The following is an 18406-nucleotide window of genomic DNA, read 5'->3' on the forward strand; positions in this document are numbered from 1 at the left end:
AAGAAGCATGTAGCACGGTTAGTTATAGTTTTGCACTCTAGACAATGGAAAGTCTGGGTGGATAGCAACTCCACTGTGACTTCAATCAATTCTTTTTCATGCAGTTTTATTCAAGGAATAGAATTGTGGTATAGCGCTTGGCTATGGGTGGGTTGGGCCCCCGAGTCTAGGTTGAATAACGGTGTAGAGGACTCACGTCTTACAAGATTACTACATAATATTTGTGGATGAACAAATCCTCTTCCAATGAACTACTAACAGTACAAAATACTTCTGTTTGAACAAAGAAAAACACTTGTAGTTGATTGATTGCTTGACTGTAAAAATAAGATACATACTCACAGTGGACTTTGACAATCACTGATTCAGAAAACACATCTGAGTTACTTGATGGTATCCCATTGTTAGCTTTGCATCTATAGTTCCCTGCTTGATCTCTCTGGATATCACTCAATGTTAGAGTACTGGTTCCATCACTGTATACACTGCTAAGTACTGTACTGGGGGAGTCTTCCTTCTCCCATATGATGAAGTTACTAGGTTTAGGATTAGCATCTGCAGTACATGTTAGGATGACTTCACCACCTTCAATGACTGGGGTGACTGGGTTGACTGAGACTTCAGTAAACTCTGGAGTATCTGTGGGGATAATTAAGATAATTCAAACCAATTAGAAATTCATAGAACGAATACAGACAGTGACCATGGTGACCATAATAATATTTTGCAATGGAAAGACAAGATAAATCAAATCAATTAGTAATCCATAGAACAAACAAAACAATTACCTTCACTAAATAATATTTGGCCAAATTCTTTGAAGATAATTTTGTTCTCACTTCTTTCAAGATCTCAGTGCTTTTTTAGCATACCTACATGTAGGTAGATGTTGTTAGGCAAAGCAGCTTTTGCTTAGTATTGGTGCCACTCTGCAAGGTAAACAAAAGTTTGAACTCGCACATTTCAAAGGACACTGAGACAATTATCAGGGGCTTCGAAACCCTGTTACATCTATGAAGTACATGTAGGCCTGTGACTCTTTAGCAATAACAACATTTTAGGTGTAAAATTAGTTTTTGTACTTTCCAACGTACTTCACATACTTAATATTGTAATAATGCTAAATTTTGAAGCAGTCTTGGAGTACCAAACAAGTTTTATTGTTGCTTTTTACTTTAAACATGATAAGTAACACACAAAGACACTATTTGTTTTCAATGCATCAAAGGAAGCCCTATCTACATGTAGGTACTTACACTGCACATTCAGTGTACATGAATCAGTGACGTCAATGTCGACTCCACATGTGACTGCATCATTAGATACGCTGCATTGGAATACTGAACCATTATCATCTTTAGTCAACACGCTGGTTGTGATGTCCAGTGTAGTTATGATGCCTCCATTGCTACCATCAGAGACTGGTTGAAGACTAGTGTTAGTTTGATCCATACCATCTTTTAACCATGTCAGTGTGGTGGCTGGGTTACTACTGCCAGATACACATCTTAATACAGCAGAGTTGCCAGCAGTGGCAGTTACACATGCCATGATGCTCACAGATCTTGCACAGACTAAAATAAATAGGGATGATGAAACACGTTTTTAGGTTGGTTAGGTTTAGTTTTTAAAAGAATGTAACTTTAGATATTGTCCACTTATACCTGCGGTCAACACAAATAAGTATTGGTTGCACATTTTTAAAAGTTAGATTCCGCATGTATTCATTAGCAGTGTTCTTTTTGGGGCAAAATGTGTCCAGCTACAATGCATACAGTAGCTACACTTCCTTAAATTGCATATTATGGGCAGACAGTAGCCGCGTGTGACGTCAGTGTAAGGGGTCAACCGACAATGATCAACTCACATTGAACATCTATCGGACCAAGCGTTGCCTGAGAGCCACTCATTGAATTCTTCTGTGCACCACACTTGATGGTATGTCCATTATATTCTCTGATTGGTGTGAAGTCCAGAGTGCTGCTGAACATGAAGCGAGTTCCTGACTGTGAAGGCATTGTGGTAGGGTTAGGTGTTATTGCCGTATCTTCTCTGAACCAATGTAAACTCCAATCGTCTGGAAACCCCATGTCTGCTTCACACATCAGACTAGTTTGTACATTCTCAGTCATTTGTGCATCGCCGGTTATGCTTGGAGTGTCTGGAGCACCTATTGAGAGACGAAAGCAGACATCATTGAGATTAAAAAATATAAAATGTATTTGCTGTTTTCTTCCAACCTCCATGACAAGGATGGATAAATTTGTCATGGCATCTTTTTCTAAATTGTGTGAGGGTACCCAGTTCCATTCACACTTACACTAAGGAACACGTAATGATGTAGGATAGAGAAGAAACATAATGACAGAAACCAGGTTGGGTGATAAAATCTTTGATATTCAAAGAACCAGTCATTCAATGCAGTCCTTTATGGTTTTTAAATAAACTACATGTGATGTTATGGTGATACTGTTTTGACATTCCAGTAGGTAGCCTGTGTAGGATTTATTTAGATTGTGCTAACACACATCGGTGTATGGGTAAAAAAAAAAAATTAATACTTTGTCTTTGATCTAAAAGTTTATTCTTTGTGATTTTGATGTAAATACATGCTAATGAAATTGTCACTGTTTGTATCCTTGTTTAAGGGATTACTTTGTAAATGAGCGTCCTTTTCAGGCATGCAACTACCCGTTGAACAAAAGAGGAAAATTTTCAAAGGCACAACGCAAGTGCGGAGCGAGGCAGCCGAAACGCCATGAGACATGAGACCCACAATGGTACCCTAAAAAATGTTTAGGTTTATTATGCCCTTGGGTGCATTGTGGGCATGTACTAGGCTTATTTTACATTATTGTAGTTGTACATTGTTGTTGCCAGGCATATATATTTCTTTTAACTATTTTTATTATTTTTTTTAGCACTTTTTTTATCATTTCTTTTTCAACGCGGAAATCCACGGGAGAGAGCGCATGCCTGCCTTTTCTGATGGTGTATGAGTGTTTATTACGTACCATTCACATTGAGTACTGCTGTCACGTTAGGTGGATCTCCATGTGATTGTGGAGTGCTTGCCTGACACATCACCTCATCTTTATGGTTGTTCCTAGTTGGAGTAATCGACCAGGATCCTGTGGTATCATAGAGTTCATCAGAGTCAGCTGAAGGTGGGGATACTGTACCACCAGACTGCATTACACCATCGAGAAACCACTTGATATCTGCAGATGGTCTGGTACCCATAACAACGCATGTGATTGTGCTCATCAAACCTTCATCTACAGATAATGTACCGTCTGAGTTGGTTCCTTGGAGAGTCATTTTTGATGATATTGGAGGAACTGGAAAAGAACAAATTGCCTCAAACAGGGTAATCTAAATAAGGAAATATGTGTCATTGGCACCAAAAACTTTTGTACAGTGTAACACGATCAGAAACAATAGAGCAAAGATGTACAAGGAAATGAGAGCTAGAAAATGAAAATTCACACTGACCTTTTAACAAGAAGATCTTACCTACAGAGATACACAATTATGCACATAAACTCTAAGGGTTTGTCAGTAAAACAATTTGAGTTGCGTGGGGTTAAAATATTTTATAAAGTGCCCATCAAGACTAAGCTGTTTTCACAGAAAGGTTATGACACTGTTGAATTCAGACTCGATCGAATATTAAGCAATTTGATTGGTGTGCTCATGTTATTCAATAAAGTCAAGAATATGCAAACCTTTAACTTGTAGAGTTACAGAAGTATCCTTCTCAGTATCTGTATTCCCATCCTGTCTATTTGTGGCACCGCATGTCAGTTGCTGCACTGCAGGACTCTCTGGAACATTCACAGATACTGCACTCAAGCTGTCATTCAATCTGCTATCTTCACTATTAGGAGTGGCAGTCCCAGGAAGTCCTTGATAGAGTGGTGTACTCTGAAGAGTCCAGGTAAAGTCTGCATTAGGTTTGATGCCGAGTGTCTCACAACTAAACTGATGACCATCTCCTGCAATCACTTCAACATCAGCTGGATCAGCGTAGATGGTATTCTTATAGGTTAAAGATATGGTAGCAGGCGGAACTGAAATCAATCAACAGGAAAAATGTTGTGTCATGAATAATTTTTATGTTGCCCTACATTAATTTGTTTTCAAATTTCCTAAAATTTTGCATTTCATGGTTACTCTACTGGCCAGAAGCTACATAATATGGTACATAATGCTGTCACGTGTTGAACCTACTGTTTTATATTTTAAGTGTTGTTCAAACATAATGTCTATGTTATTGTTGACTACATTAAACATGTATCAACATCTCAAGGACACACACGACATCTCTCGATTCCAACATTCTCTCAAAACCCATCTCTTCAGATTAGCCTTTGCAGATATTGAGTGAAGTTTTTTTCTTGTTCTTTGACCAGCGCCTTTGAATGTTCCACAGATTTAGTGCGCTTTATAAATGCTGTATTATTATTATTATTATTATTATTATTATCTCCCTGTAAAATCTCTCACAATTCGGCACAAATTTGAAGCATTTTTAAAACAACTGAATCTATACCATCTGCAACTTTTGAACAAGATCTTTAAAAATTTCTTTGTACACACAAGTAGCTAAATTGTGTAGTATAGCAATTACAGGTTAACGCTTTGACAGCACATTTTAACAGTTTGTTTACAAAAATTCCCCACAAAAATGATTACGGTGCGTGAAAGAAGGGAAGAAAAAAACAGAATACAAAATATTGTGATCATGTGATGTAAATAGTATCCATGTATACATAATTTTATACATCAATGTTTGTGTGTATTATATCAACCAAGTATGAGTGAAACCCTGCCATGTAATGGATTTATACCATTAGCCTAATGTCATGAATGTTGGGTTGAGTAAAAGTCTCCTCTCAATACAGAATCCCCAGTGACAAGCCTTTCTACATGTTATAAAACAAACCTGCCTTGAATCATTAATGGTAGGCCTCTATACAGGATTGGTAAGAGTAAAAAACACCATGAGTTTTGTCTAATAAATTATCAAAGTTCATACAAGAACCAGTTTTTCAGTGAACTATTTCCCTTTGAAATGAAATCAAAGTGTGCACTATGAGAAAACTGTATCTGAAATTCAAAAATCAGCTAAAAATACAACCAAAATAAGGGACATTATTTCCATTCCAACAGATAATCAAACAATTGAACATCTAAAACATAAAAAACTGAACATCTATCTTCTGTGCAGGTTACAAACAAATGTATAATAAAAAAATTAAAATAAGATTATCTTGTGCACTGTATGGTGTGGCTTAAAAACAGTATCAAAGCAATTTTTGAAGATTTAAGAACAATCCAAATATTACATTAGAGTGGAAAACATCAAAAACATAAATTCAGATTCACCACTTATTTTTGGAGGAATAACGCAAGGCAAACCTTCAGATACAAATTTAGCAAACTCTCCTGCAATTCCTACCTCTTATTCGCACTTCCTTTTTGTCATGAACAAAACCAGCAATGTACACCTCACACCAGTATTTAGCCTCATCATCCAATGTCACTTGTTTTATTGTTAATGGATAAAAAGGATCATTTGGATCAAATCCATAATGCGTCTCATCTCTGTTGATGAGATCCCCAGATGCTTTCACTACTCTCACTATAGTGGACGCGTTTAAAACATCGTCATTGTTGAAGCTGCTATCTCTCCATCTAACTTGTAATATCGTTCCATTTCCAGGTATGCATTCCAAGATGGCGTCCATTCCAATATCTGCCCATGATTTTCCACTAATAACTGGTTGTGCAGTCAGTCCTGTGTGTAATGTTATAAATAAAAGGGATTTTTATTCAGGATAGAGGTATGCATGGAAGATGGTATGAGGTATAGCCCTATATAGGACTCTTTCTCTGTACACAGATACAGAGTCCTAACTATTGAGGCCCGTTTCTGGGGCAGAAAATTTTAAAAGCCTCATCACTCAAATCTTACCTGCAACAAGCCACTAATTTCAACAGATTCACATTCCATGGCAGCATTTATTTTTTCTGTGGTGCGTTTTGGTCGTCATATATTCTTCACAAACCCGTCATTTTCGTGAAATAATGCAGCTCCCAACGTTAAAACATTCCCGTTTTGATTGTTTTCTCACAGTGTTGTCTGCTGCCGTGCGTACGCGTATACATTCGCGTGCAAGACGCAAGATGCAAGACGCATGAATTCTGGCTCACCGTATCTTGACTGCACAGCGTTTAACCCGCAAATGCAATACAAGATTTCAGGTCGTGCGTCTTGCGTACACACGGCAGACTGTGAGAGTACGAACAAAAATTTGAATTTCTTAACGTTAGGAGCTGCATTATTTCATGAAAATGACGGATTTGTGAAGAATATATGACATCAAAACCCACCGCAGAAAAATATATGCTGCCATGGAATGTGAATCTGTTGAAATTGGTGCTTTCTTGCAGGTAAGATTTGAGTTATGAAGCTTTGAAAATTTTCCGCCCCAGAAATGGACCCTGATATCCAGGACGTCACTGTAATACAATACGAAAGTGTAAGACCACCAGGGCTAGTATGAGGTACAAATTGTAGTCACTTAAGTTATTTTATCAATTTTTTTTTCATCCAAACATTTGGATCATGTAGAAGCCATTCGCCCAAAACACCATGGTGTCGGACGTACTCAAAGAAACACCTTGGTAGTTACCAAGTAATTTGTTATAAATGATAACAATTCAATTAAATTCAATAATACGTTTATTCCATACTCTTGTTGAAAAAAAAAGAACAATTGTGAGAATTAAACAGTACATAGAAATGTAACCAATTCTAAAGCGCATTAAATTATACAGAAACAATATAATCTTAAAGCAAACAATAAATAAATAACTAGGAATTAACTATGTACAAGAGAGAAGCGAAAGCATGAGGCTGTTAGAGTAAGCCGAGGCTTGTAGCTAGACAACAGCCTTTATACAGACAAATAAACAAACAAATAAACAAACACGAAGAAGAAAAAAGGCAAACACACAATGACAATACAAAATGCTGACGACAAAATACATGAAATACAAAGAATATTAAACCAGGTTAACTGAAGAAAACAAAAGTAAAAAGATAAGTGGAGAGAAAAGCTATGTTGCATAGTGGGAGAGGAGGACTCTCTTGTATGAGATCTTAAATCGACCAACGGACAGCATTGTTCACAAATTGCTAGAGATAGCATTCCAAAGACGTGGACCAGTGAATCTGACCATGTACTGACCAACATGATGGACCTATTTGTGTTGTTTACTTATCCAGAATAGTAGTTTTTTTAAAGCTTCGTTCTCGACATTAAAGACATTATAAAAGACATCGTAGACGTCAGAGAAATAAGCGACGTGTAGTTGGTATCATCACGTGACGTCAATACTGCTGTACTGCTGTATGCATAACTTGCAATGCTTATTTGTCACCAAATGCAAGCTTGAATTTCCGTGGTATGTGCTGGGGCATGGGAATAGAAGAGAAAAAAAAACACTGTTTTCGCGCCATTCATGTCTGCCGTACCGGATGTTCACCCTCAAATTGCGGGGTCTGATCGCCCTTTACAAACTTAACTTAACTTAACTTAAATGCATTTATAAAGCTCTCTAACACTGTTTCAAAGCTCCACTAGACTTTTCATCACCAATTCATAAATACCTCAGACATTTTCGCTATTCCTATTGGTGGAGAGCGCTTCACGTGGGGGTTTATAAACCTTTGATAATGACAAGTGTTTATGACCGGTTTTGAGCGGATACTCCGCGTTAGTCTTGGTACAAAATGTTTCTTGTTACGGGCGATGCGGGCGCTGTAGGTGAGTTGGCCGAGCTGTGTGTAAAAGGAAAACGAGAACATTGTGCACCAAGACTACAACGCCCACAAAGGATCCGGAAACTGGGCGTCTCAGTCATAACAATGCAACACACGGACGTCGCACATACAGAGCTCAAGCACGTCGGAAACGGATAAGTTTTACAGAGTTTCTTACTTTTTTACGCCTTTTAACCAAAAAGGTATTTATGAATGGGAATATTAGGGTAGCTACTAGTTCTTTCACGGCCGTTTAAAACCTTGCAGGGTCGAATTGCCAGGTGATAAAGGCCCTGCCTGTTATAAACGGCTGTGAAAGAACTAGTAGCTACCCTTTTATTCCCTTATTGATCTACAAGGGCGATCAGATCTTGCTTTAATCCTTCTCCCAAGAAGGATCAAAATTGCAGGGTCAGATCCTGATCGCCCGCGCGTTCCCACTAACGCTTGATTACCCTTTTCCCGATATTGTGGGGTTTGATCTCCCTTTTCTTAAATTGGGCAGTTCCATGGAAATGTAAACCTCAATGGCAAAATTTCAAATGGCACTAATAACATGAATAATAATATTAATATCAAAGTCTGAAATAGCGCACGTATCTACCAAACAAGGTACTCAAAGCGCCGAGTATATACAAACTTTCAGAAAGATAGGTTAGTGAAGTGGTGAATTCTGAGACATAATTCTGAGGCTTTAACTACGTTCCATCCGAAGGACGAAGCAATGGTTAAGTGTCTTGCTTAAGGACACAAGTGTCACGGCTGGGGATTCGAACCCACATTCTGCTGATCAGAAACACCAGAGTTTGAATTCGGTGCTCTTAACCGCTTAGCCACAAATGTGACAAATGAGACATCATTTTGTAGCTAATTGTATGAATTTTAATAAAATATAATTTGTTCCTAAAAATATTCAGCGGCTGAAGTGTTATTTTCAACTGAATAAACACTTTAAAAATAGTGAAACTGGCTCAAAAATAGTGTTTTCATTCTCATTCCCCTTTTTTCTACTGGCTGCTAAAAACACAATAATTTTAATCTGCAGAAAGATTAAATTTCCATTTCCAAAACCCACTCGTACTTAAAATTAATACTATAAAAGCTTGACTTTGCAGTTTATTTGTTAAAAACAAGTACATGTGGTTATCCCCAAGAAAGGATAGAGTACGTCCGACACTGAAATGTACGTCTGACACCAATATATTAAATGCCGTTTCTTGAAATTCAAATTAAAAAAACCAATGTCTTATCATGAAGTGACATTTAACAGAGGTCTGATGAATCCAATAAGAACAAACTACATTAAAGTTCAAACACATCACAGAGTTAGAACAACAAATATTGGTTTTCATAAAAAGGCATTTCTCTGAGTACTTCCAACACCATGGTGTTTTGGGCAAATGGCATCTACATGTATATCCAAAGATGTGGATGAAAATTTTTTTTCATAAAATAACTTTAGTGACTACCTTATACATGTACATGGGTGAAAATTCACTAAACTGCACTAATTAGCTAGAATGCCCTTTTAGCATAGTAGCACATAAACTAAACATCATGTCAAGATAACTAAAGCATCCATTTGAAGTACCCACCTAGAGGTACCTACAGTAGTAACAACTTTCTCATAGTTGCTTTGCAAGATTTCCAGAATGTTGGTAAAAGGCCGATTTGTGGACAGAAACTCGTTCAATCAGAAAACTATATATTTTTTTGTTTCAATTGCCTTTTAAAGACATTAGTTACCAAAGCTATCTCTGCATGTTACATGATGATAGAATGGAGAAATGCCTTGCTAATAACAACAATAGCTTCAATGATTTATGTCTGGTAAAAACACTCATTAGTGAGCCATTTCGGACATAACTATTTTCCGTCCAATTTTAAGGTATTTTCTTGATACTAGTTTCTTTCAATTGGTAAAATAGGAGACCAGAAACTTTCCATTTTCCCAAAGGTTGTCTAGCCCAGCACTAAGTGCAATTGTTTTCATAATCTCAGATGCGCCGGTTTAAGTGTGACAAAGTGCTAAAAACAGCGATGCTTATTTCCGTCCACAACTTTGTTATGTCCGAAATAATACATTTATAACGTGTACCCCTAGTAAAGAAATCATTCAAGTTAATGGATGAAACAAGTGGTATTGACTTGTCAATTAATAAAAATCTTCACTTGAAACAGTTACCCCTAAACTCCACGAGGGAGGTGGATTAAGAACTTTCCGTCAACATGAGTTATGTCCGAAATAGAAGTTATGTCCGATACGTGTCCAATGGAAGAATAAACATTTTGGGGCAAGTTATAGTCTTGAAACTATGACACTTCTTGTTTTGTGTATTGAAGAACGATACTTAAAAACAATTAACACCATTAGTAAGTTTTTTGACTTTTTACTCAAAAATGTATTGAAAAAACCATTTCGGACATTAACTGTTAAATGTCCAGAATCAACTTATGCTTCATTTTTGTTATGACTTGAACTTATTTTGTATGTGGGTGGGGTGAATATTTAATGTACTTCATCAATTCAACTAACTAAAAACATAAATTGGCATTGTGAAATAAATCAAACTTCAATTGAGCATAAACTACGTAATGATCACCACATTTGAAGTCTCTCTCCCAAAAGGCCCAAGTTTTCAATGTGGGAAGTTAAGAATGATGATAAAAAGAACCTTTTTTCTTGAGTCTCAAATAATGTGTGGTTAATTTATTTGCACCAATTATCCCAAAGTAATGCTGAAAATTTAAGTGTTCTGTTTAAAATTGACTTTTACTTGTGTGGACATGTTGCTGTTTCGGACATAACTTTTAACAGTGGACATACAAACGGTGGGCCATGGCTCTAGTCTACATGTAGGTTATGAAAAAGATAAATTGTTAAAACTTCAACAGGAGTGTGTGTCTGGGTTGGTTGACTTACATTTCTGTAAAAGTACGCATAAAACCTGTATTTGATGATGTACACAGTATACATAGACACATGACAGTATACTACAACAAGCACTACTTCTGCACACACATATAGTGCTACACTGTATACAACACTTCTGCTGCAGTGAATAGGTAAGTGATAATTTTGTTGTCTTGAAACAATCATGAGACCTGAATTTACACTATTTTCAAGAGATTCCTTGCCTGTTTTTGTAGGCTTAGAAAACAAAGAGCAGATGTAAATTTTGTCGCAAAAGGAACCAGGTAAAATCGGTATCAGACTGTTTCTGTATTTGAGATCATGACTTAAATTGCTTATTAAATGTAAGTAAAATTAAGGTAATATTGTCATTGCTTTCCTATTAAACAAAAGTTTCTTTCATTTTTTTCAAACTCAGGTTGTCAAAAAGGGTTACTTTGTTTGGCCAACTGGAGAGAACAAGGACTGGAAGTCATCATGGGCATCCCTAAACATGGTGATCTTGATTCCAAACCCTATAATAATGACTCAAAGGGGCGCTCGCAAGTGGAGTGCCGATGCTGTGTCACAAATTTAACAAAAGCTGGCGTTATTGTACAATGTTGTAAAGCATGGGTATTAACCTGTCATCCAGATCAACCAAAATGAAAGACAACTGTGTTCAAGTTAAATTTGTCTGTATTATACGATGTTTTGGCAGTTACTTGGTGTTAAAATGTCTTTTGAGCTTAAATTGGTTGTTTCAGTTCTCTTCAAACATGTCACCTACTTTTTACTTTTAAGATGGTTTTAACATGGTTTCACTGAAAAGGTTGTTAACTTGTTAAACTCTGTAATCTGTATAGGTAAGGCATCTTAATGTAATTTGGGGAATATCTTGTTAGTATAGACCATCTGCTGTCTTCCAATAGATTTGTATTGAACAAACTATGGATGCTACATTAAGAGTGAATCAAATAACTTCCCGAGTACTCAAAAAAATGGACATTGGACATTGGAATAACAATAAATTTCAACGTTATGTCCATAATATCATGATAATGACTGAAAGAAAGAGATCTCACATCATGATTTACAATTATTTATGTACCAAACCATCAGTTAAATACAAAAAAAGGTGACTTTTATTGTCATGTCCATGTAAAACTATATGTCTACAAAGAGTTATGTCCGAAATGTCCACATTGTCTAAAGTTATGTCCGAAATTGTGCACCCAAAGAAAATGTATCTTTTAATAATAATAATAATAATATTTATTCAGGCAATCACATTTACAAGCATATATACATACATTAAAAATATTTAAGAAAACAAAGAAAAACAACAGTGGGGTGCCCAGGAGAGCATAAAAGTTAAAAAAATGACTGTCGCCAAAAGGCGTATGTCTCCTAAAACCCTAAAAATACATTAAGGCAAGAGGGGGCATATAAAAAAGCAGAAAGATAATACAAATCACAAAACAATTTAAAAAGGCAAACAAGCAAAGACATACACAGAAAAACACACCAAAAATGATATACGTAATAAAAGCAAGTCTATACATCAAAATGGTTTAAGAGCAAAACAACAAAATTCCGATGAGGGGACACAAATGAAATGACATTGTAAACAGGCAAGTAACTCTATCTAAGAGCAAAACTGCAGGGGGTGGAAAAATTTGAACAATTATAAAAATAACTAAAAAGCATAGAACATGAAACAAAACAAGGAACAAAAAGGCAAACGAGCAAAACATGAACTTTAAAAAGCCAGTCTATACATCAAAAACCAAATACACTCAAAACTTCAATGATGGTATGAATGATCAGTAGGTTAGTATGTGTAAACACAAGCATTGATATGAGACTAGGACCATTTGTTGTTTAGTTACACTTCAAAATATGTGTGCTTGTCAAGAAAAAACCCTCTGAAATTCACGCAGATAGCCATAATTTTCTCGTAAAACAACCACGTCCGACCCCGTTGAACTGCTCAATGCGAGATCAATGCAGGATCCGGTGGGAACGGGACCCTGGTCACTGAAATGCCATCAAGACTCCAGGGAGCCTAATTTCATTCTAAAGATCGAAACCACATGTTTTGTTGCTGTTCTGCATTATTTACCCCAGGGCTTGGGTCAGGAGCTTGCAGTGTGCTGTGGATGTACATGTACATGACTGTACAGTGCCCCAGTATAATGTGGGTCTAGCCCTACATGTGGTAAGTCTATCTAGACAGAGCACATGTAGGGCTAGACCCACGGTTTAGGTTTAGCCTAGCCCTGATAGGATGCCTAGCCCTGATAGGGTATACATTTTGTATATTATAAAGCTTCGTTAAAATGCGAACAAAAAGTTTACAAACAAATTTGTAATTTGTTACTTGATTTGAGAAGTTGAAACTCCATTCATTACACTTTCGATGAGTTAAAAAGTAACAAATTGTATCCATCTCAATAAAATTATTTCTAAAATAAGGGGGTTCCGCGTTCTGCACTGGCGACATCACCAGTTGATAGTGTGAGCTCAGGTGCGCATGGCCTGGAGTATAGTCGGGCGCCTCAATAGACCGTATTGAATATGACATCACCCTTTAAATATGGCGTCTGTTAGCGTGTGGGTGTGCGTGCATTTTTTGTAGAAATCAAACCAGAAATGCTGCATGCTTCATTGATGTACATGCATTTAGACACGCGTACAGATTGCCCTACAACTTACCAGATGGCAACTTTCATTGCAACAAAAGGGTTATTCAATACGGGCTGTTCAAAGCAATCTTTCAAGATGGCTTTTTGAATTCGCACAAGAAAATGCGTGCGCGCCCCCCAAAAAACAGTTTGCGCCGAAAAAAAAAGGGCCATCTTCAAATATTTTTTTTTAAAAATACATACAACATGGAGGTGTGTACATCAATGCATTTTATTACAAGCATAAAAATCTAAATTTTTCAATCTCCCCGATTCCCTTCCAATAGTTCCGGCAACAAGGATACGGTGAGCAAAAATTCAGCTTCCACTATCATGACTATATATATAAACTGTACACAGGAACAGTGTTAGCGAGTGAATGCTGAATAAATATCCTATCAGTCTCTACTAATACAGAGTTCTCCAGGACAAACGATCACTGGCTACGTCACGAAGCTGTAGAATGTCACTGTGGGTCTTGAGGGACAGCTGACGAGCATGGAGGTCTTTCCGTAGGATGTCGAGTAAGTTAGTTTTGTGACGGCCACGACAGTCTCTCAGGTGTCCCGATCCAACTACTGCGAACATGAGAGCATTCTGAGCAGGTAAGAGTCGGGATGCAGTCGAAGCACATGCCCGAACATGCGCCACCTTGCCTTCCTCACTAATTCAGATAAGGGACGAGCTCCACATCAAATATACATGTATAGGAAGCTATTCGACATCGCGGATGGTCGGCGACATCGAAGAATTCGTCTAAGGTGGCGACGGTGGCAGGTGTCTAACTTCTCGAGCATGTTCTTAGGTGCAGCCCAGCTACTTGAGTTGAACATGAAGACAGACAATACCATGGCATTGTAAACATGCATTAGTAAGGTGATGGATATTTTGCGGGGTTGCATCCAGAGATTGGTAAATGTGTTGAAGGTTGCATTTGATAGGCAGATACGGTGTTGAATGTCGGCTGTAGAACACATCAGAGAACCGAGTAAATTGCTTGTCCTCCGGGGGGCCTGGTCTTTGAGTAGGATGCCTTCCAAATTAACTTCAGTGTTTGAAGCCATGTATGTATGGGTGTTTTCAGTTTTTTCCTCATTGACAAACAAGTTCCAATCTTTCAAGACTCTGGATGTAAGGGGGATTAGTCTTGAGAGGCTTTCACTGTCTTCGTCAAGGAAGTCAACGTCATGTTTACTTTCAGTTTTGTATTGGAAATCAAAAATCTGACAATACGAATGTCGTCGTTTGAACAACCCGCGGTTTGTAGGATCTCTAGGATTTTTCTTCGCTTAATCGTGTCAAATACTTTTGACATGTCGCTGCCACTTTTGTGAAGTTCCCAATGTTTCTTCATTACCACTGAAGCAAGCATTCGCTGGGCCCAAACAACGTCTGTGCAACTATGTCCTTTTTTGAAACCAGCTTGACATGGTCCGGTGAAGGTGTCGATTTTCTTCTCAATTCTTTTCAGCGTTATGATTGATAGTAGTTTGCGGGCTCCGTTTAGGAGGATGAAAGGTCGTAGGTGCTCAGGTGGTCCGGGAGTTTTCTTTGGTTTTGGCAAGGCTTTTAGGATTCCTTGCCCAATACTGTCAATTTGGTGATGGTTCTCTAACGCATCGTTGATAATTTCTGCATATTGTTTGAAAAACAATTTTCCTGCAAATTTCAAGAGTTCGTTGTCAATTTGGTCCGGTCCCCTGGCTCTTCCATTTTTCAATGATTTAACAGCCCTTTCAACTTTGTTTTCTGTAATTCTTTGTGTTAGAGGCGATGGATCGCCGACAAAGCTTTCTATAGCTCCCTCATCGTCTGTGAAATGATCTGCGAACCATTCGGCGATTCGGTTTGCTTTTCCACCATCAGTCACAATAAACTCTCCGTTTTTGTCTTTCACACATACAGGAGGGGGTTTGTTCTTAGTTCTTATTTCCCGCACTGCATTGAACATTCTACGACTGTCGTCTGTGTCAGTTATCTCTTGTATTAGGTGTTCAGCCTTGATGGTTTCTATTTCGTGCTGGCGTTTACGAATTTTATCCCGCAGTGCATTTGTTTCCTTTTTCAGTTTTGATATGTCTCTTCCTTCATTTCTGTCTTGGATGTCCATCAGTAGTTTCTTGCGTTGGTTGGATAGATTACGAATTGTTTTGTCGTTTGTGAAATTCAGTTTGGAGTTTTGTGTTCGAAAACCAATTTCACTTACAGCACTGCTTCTTATGCTGCTCATTAGTTTTTCCAGTCTTTGATTTGGTTCTAATCCGCCAGTTATACTGTGGATTTGTTGCGTAAGATTGGTCTTGTATCGGTCTTGAGTTGTTTTGCTACTTAACAACTTTTGGACATCAAGCCGGTTTTTTTTGGCACTTTGTTTGCTTGTTAGATATGCATGTTCTTTAGGTTGAGACGTGCAACTACTAAGCAATGATCTGAGAACAAAGTGGCTCCGCTGTATGATCGTGAGTCTTCTAAAAGACATTTGGAGCTTTGTCTACAGAGAATGTAGTCAATCTGGGCATAAATGGGTCTTGTTTTTCCAGGAGACTGGTTGTCCCGTATTCTACAACTCCATGTGGTGCGGTGTTTACATGGGTGTTGGAAAGCTGTGTTGCAGGCAAAGAGTCCATTAGTTGTGATGAATTCCATTAACGGTTCCCCATTTGTGTTCATAGTACCCATTCCGAATGAGCCAATTGGAGGTGGCACATTAGCATCATGGGCGTAGTCGCAAGATCTGCCCAACTTTGAGTTAAAGTCTGCACAGACGAAAAGTTGTAAAGCGCATTGATACGGTTTATTGTGAAATGCGCTATATAAGAACTTGTTATTATTATTATTATTATTACCTGGTCTTGTATCTGATACTAAATCAAAAGAAGCTTTAACACAAAAAATAAAGGTCAACATGGCGCCATAGTCATTATGTTGAATAAATTTAACCCAAGTTCAAAAATCGATTGTGTAAGGTTAATACTTGGTCACGGAAACCCATGCTTGATTTTCAATGCACAAAGAATTCATACTGAAAAATATGAAAATCTATTGTGTAGTTCTTGAAATAGGGTTCCACTTCCGGTTGACTCGGAAATAAAGGTCAACATGGGGTCACACCTACCCGATGCGATTGTCCAATGCCAAAGGAGTCCATAACTGAAAAAAAGTCTGAAAATCGGTTGTATTGTTTTTGAGATAAGGTCCCACTTCCGGTTGACCCGGAAATAAAGGTCAACATGGGGTCACAGTCATCAAAGTTAATATATAATGCCTAAGTAGTCTATAACTAAAAAAGTTTGAAAATCGGTTGTGTAGTTCTTGAGAAATGGTCCCACTTCCGGTTGACCCAGAAGAAGAGGTCAAAATGGGGTCACGGATTTTCCCCAACAAAATTTAATGCCTTAGGAGTCTATAACTAAAGAAAAAAATTAAATCGGTTGTGTAACTCTTCAGATATGGTCCCACTTCCGGTTTACCCGGAAGTAGAGGTCAAATCGGGGTCACGGTTACCCGAGGCAATTCTCCTATGCCTAAGGAGTCTAATACTGAAAAAAACTTTGAAATCGGCCGTACACTTCTTGAGATATAGTCTGCAAAGAAAAACTCATTAAAGCTTCTAATTAGCATAAATTAACATGTGATGACGTCACAGTCTTAAAATTGTATTTTTCGTACTAATAAATTTCATAAGGTACACGATGGTATGCAACTTACCCCAATCCAATGCCTTTTGCAAAATCTCAATTTTGTATTGCATTAACCGTGGAGAAGCTATTGCAATGCGTTGAATGTGACTGCATCCAGTTTATGAGGTACTACGTTGTACCCATGATGCCAAGATTTTTAATTAATCGTTAATTATAGACGTACTTTGATTGATTTTAATGGACTGAAACATCTCTTATTAGAATCAGTTACTCCAATCCCCAAGGAGTCTATAACTACAAACAGTCTGTTAAACGGCCGTGTACTTCTTGAGATAGGGTGCTACAAAGATTTCCCAATTAAATATGCAAATATGGGTCACGTGGTTAATTAATTACGAATTAAAAAAAAAATTAGTTGGTGGTTTGATGTTTGATCTAGTACAAGTTGATTTCACAGAACTCTTAACCACCAAACTCTGTGCCATTTTTTGCTTAGGCCATTTTTTTTTAATAACTTGGATTACGGGAATCACCGCCCGAAAAAATCGTGTTTCTGAAAAAACTTTTAAAAATCCCCGCCCGAAAAATCTAATTTTGTAGGGAAAAAAAAAAAAAAAAAAAATACACAACACTTTCATACAACAGTGCCACCGATCGCGTACATGTACAAAACACCATCGTGTACATGTTTTTACTAGCGATTTTTTCTTCTGGAATTTACAACGAGACCCCTACATGTACACATACATGTACTGTACAATGTACATGCACATGTACACGTATTAAACCGCGGCGTGAGTCAGTGTCAACGGAGAAAAAAAAATCGCGGCCGATGTATGATGGAAACCAGACCAATGGTATGCATTCACGTACAAAAGTGTGAGTCCGTTTATAGACTATACTATTTGCCCAAGTGCATACAGTTTGGCCATTTAGTAACAACCAAGAGAGCATCGACCGCTCACGACCCAAACTCATGCAATCAATTGATGCGTCAACAAATGGTCTGTGTGCGCGAATTTGGGCAGAGCATCAGCGTGTCGTGTGTGCTTCCTTCTGCACTGACAGTTGTTTATTTACAAGGTGTCCGGTTCGTTCACAATGGCGGCCGCCGACGACGAGGCTTGGTGCATCTTGCTGCTTTTTCAGGAAGGAACCCGATTCTTGAAAAGAAAATTGATGAAATGTCACTCTACAGAATCAGTGAGAGATGTCATACTCCGTGCCGATCCGGACAACAACAAGACCATTGAAAGGAGCACATTTACTCAACGGATTTACTCGACGATTTGCGACAAACTTGTGCGTAATCTGCAGGTTGCGCTCAGCTTAATTGGCAGATGAATGGCGA

The 18406-nt window shown here is 37.8% G+C and overlaps 1 protein-coding gene across 24 annotated transcripts in view; it reads right to left on the minus strand.

Moving 5' to 3' along the window:
- Nucleotides 1-18406, minus strand: part of LOC139951711 (nephrin-like) — a 91809-nt gene that overhangs the window by 49784 nt on the left and 23619 nt on the right. For all 24 annotated transcript variants that reach the window (XR_011787828.1, XR_011787827.1, XM_071950759.1 and 21 more), the window contains exons 2-7: nt 5465-5803; nt 3729-4073; nt 3015-3341; nt 1868-2170; nt 1257-1574; nt 343-639 (exon numbers count right to left, since the gene is read on the minus strand). Coding sequence is in view for 22 of the 24 variants with exons in the window: in XM_071950759.1 (XP_071806860.1) it covers nt 343-639; nt 1257-1574; nt 1868-2170; nt 3015-3341; nt 3729-4073; nt 5465-5803 (1929 nt within the window). In the remaining 2 variants the exon portion in view is untranslated. The remainder of the gene's footprint in view (nt 1-342; nt 640-1256; nt 1575-1867; nt 2171-3014; nt 3342-3728; nt 4074-5464; nt 5804-18406) is intronic.

The sequence above is a fragment of the Asterias amurensis genome, chromosome 19 (genome assembly GCF_032118995.1).
Source record: "Asterias amurensis chromosome 19, ASM3211899v1".
In the NCBI taxonomy this organism is placed as follows: Eukaryota; Metazoa; Echinodermata; class Asteroidea; order Forcipulatida; family Asteriidae; genus Asterias; species Asterias amurensis.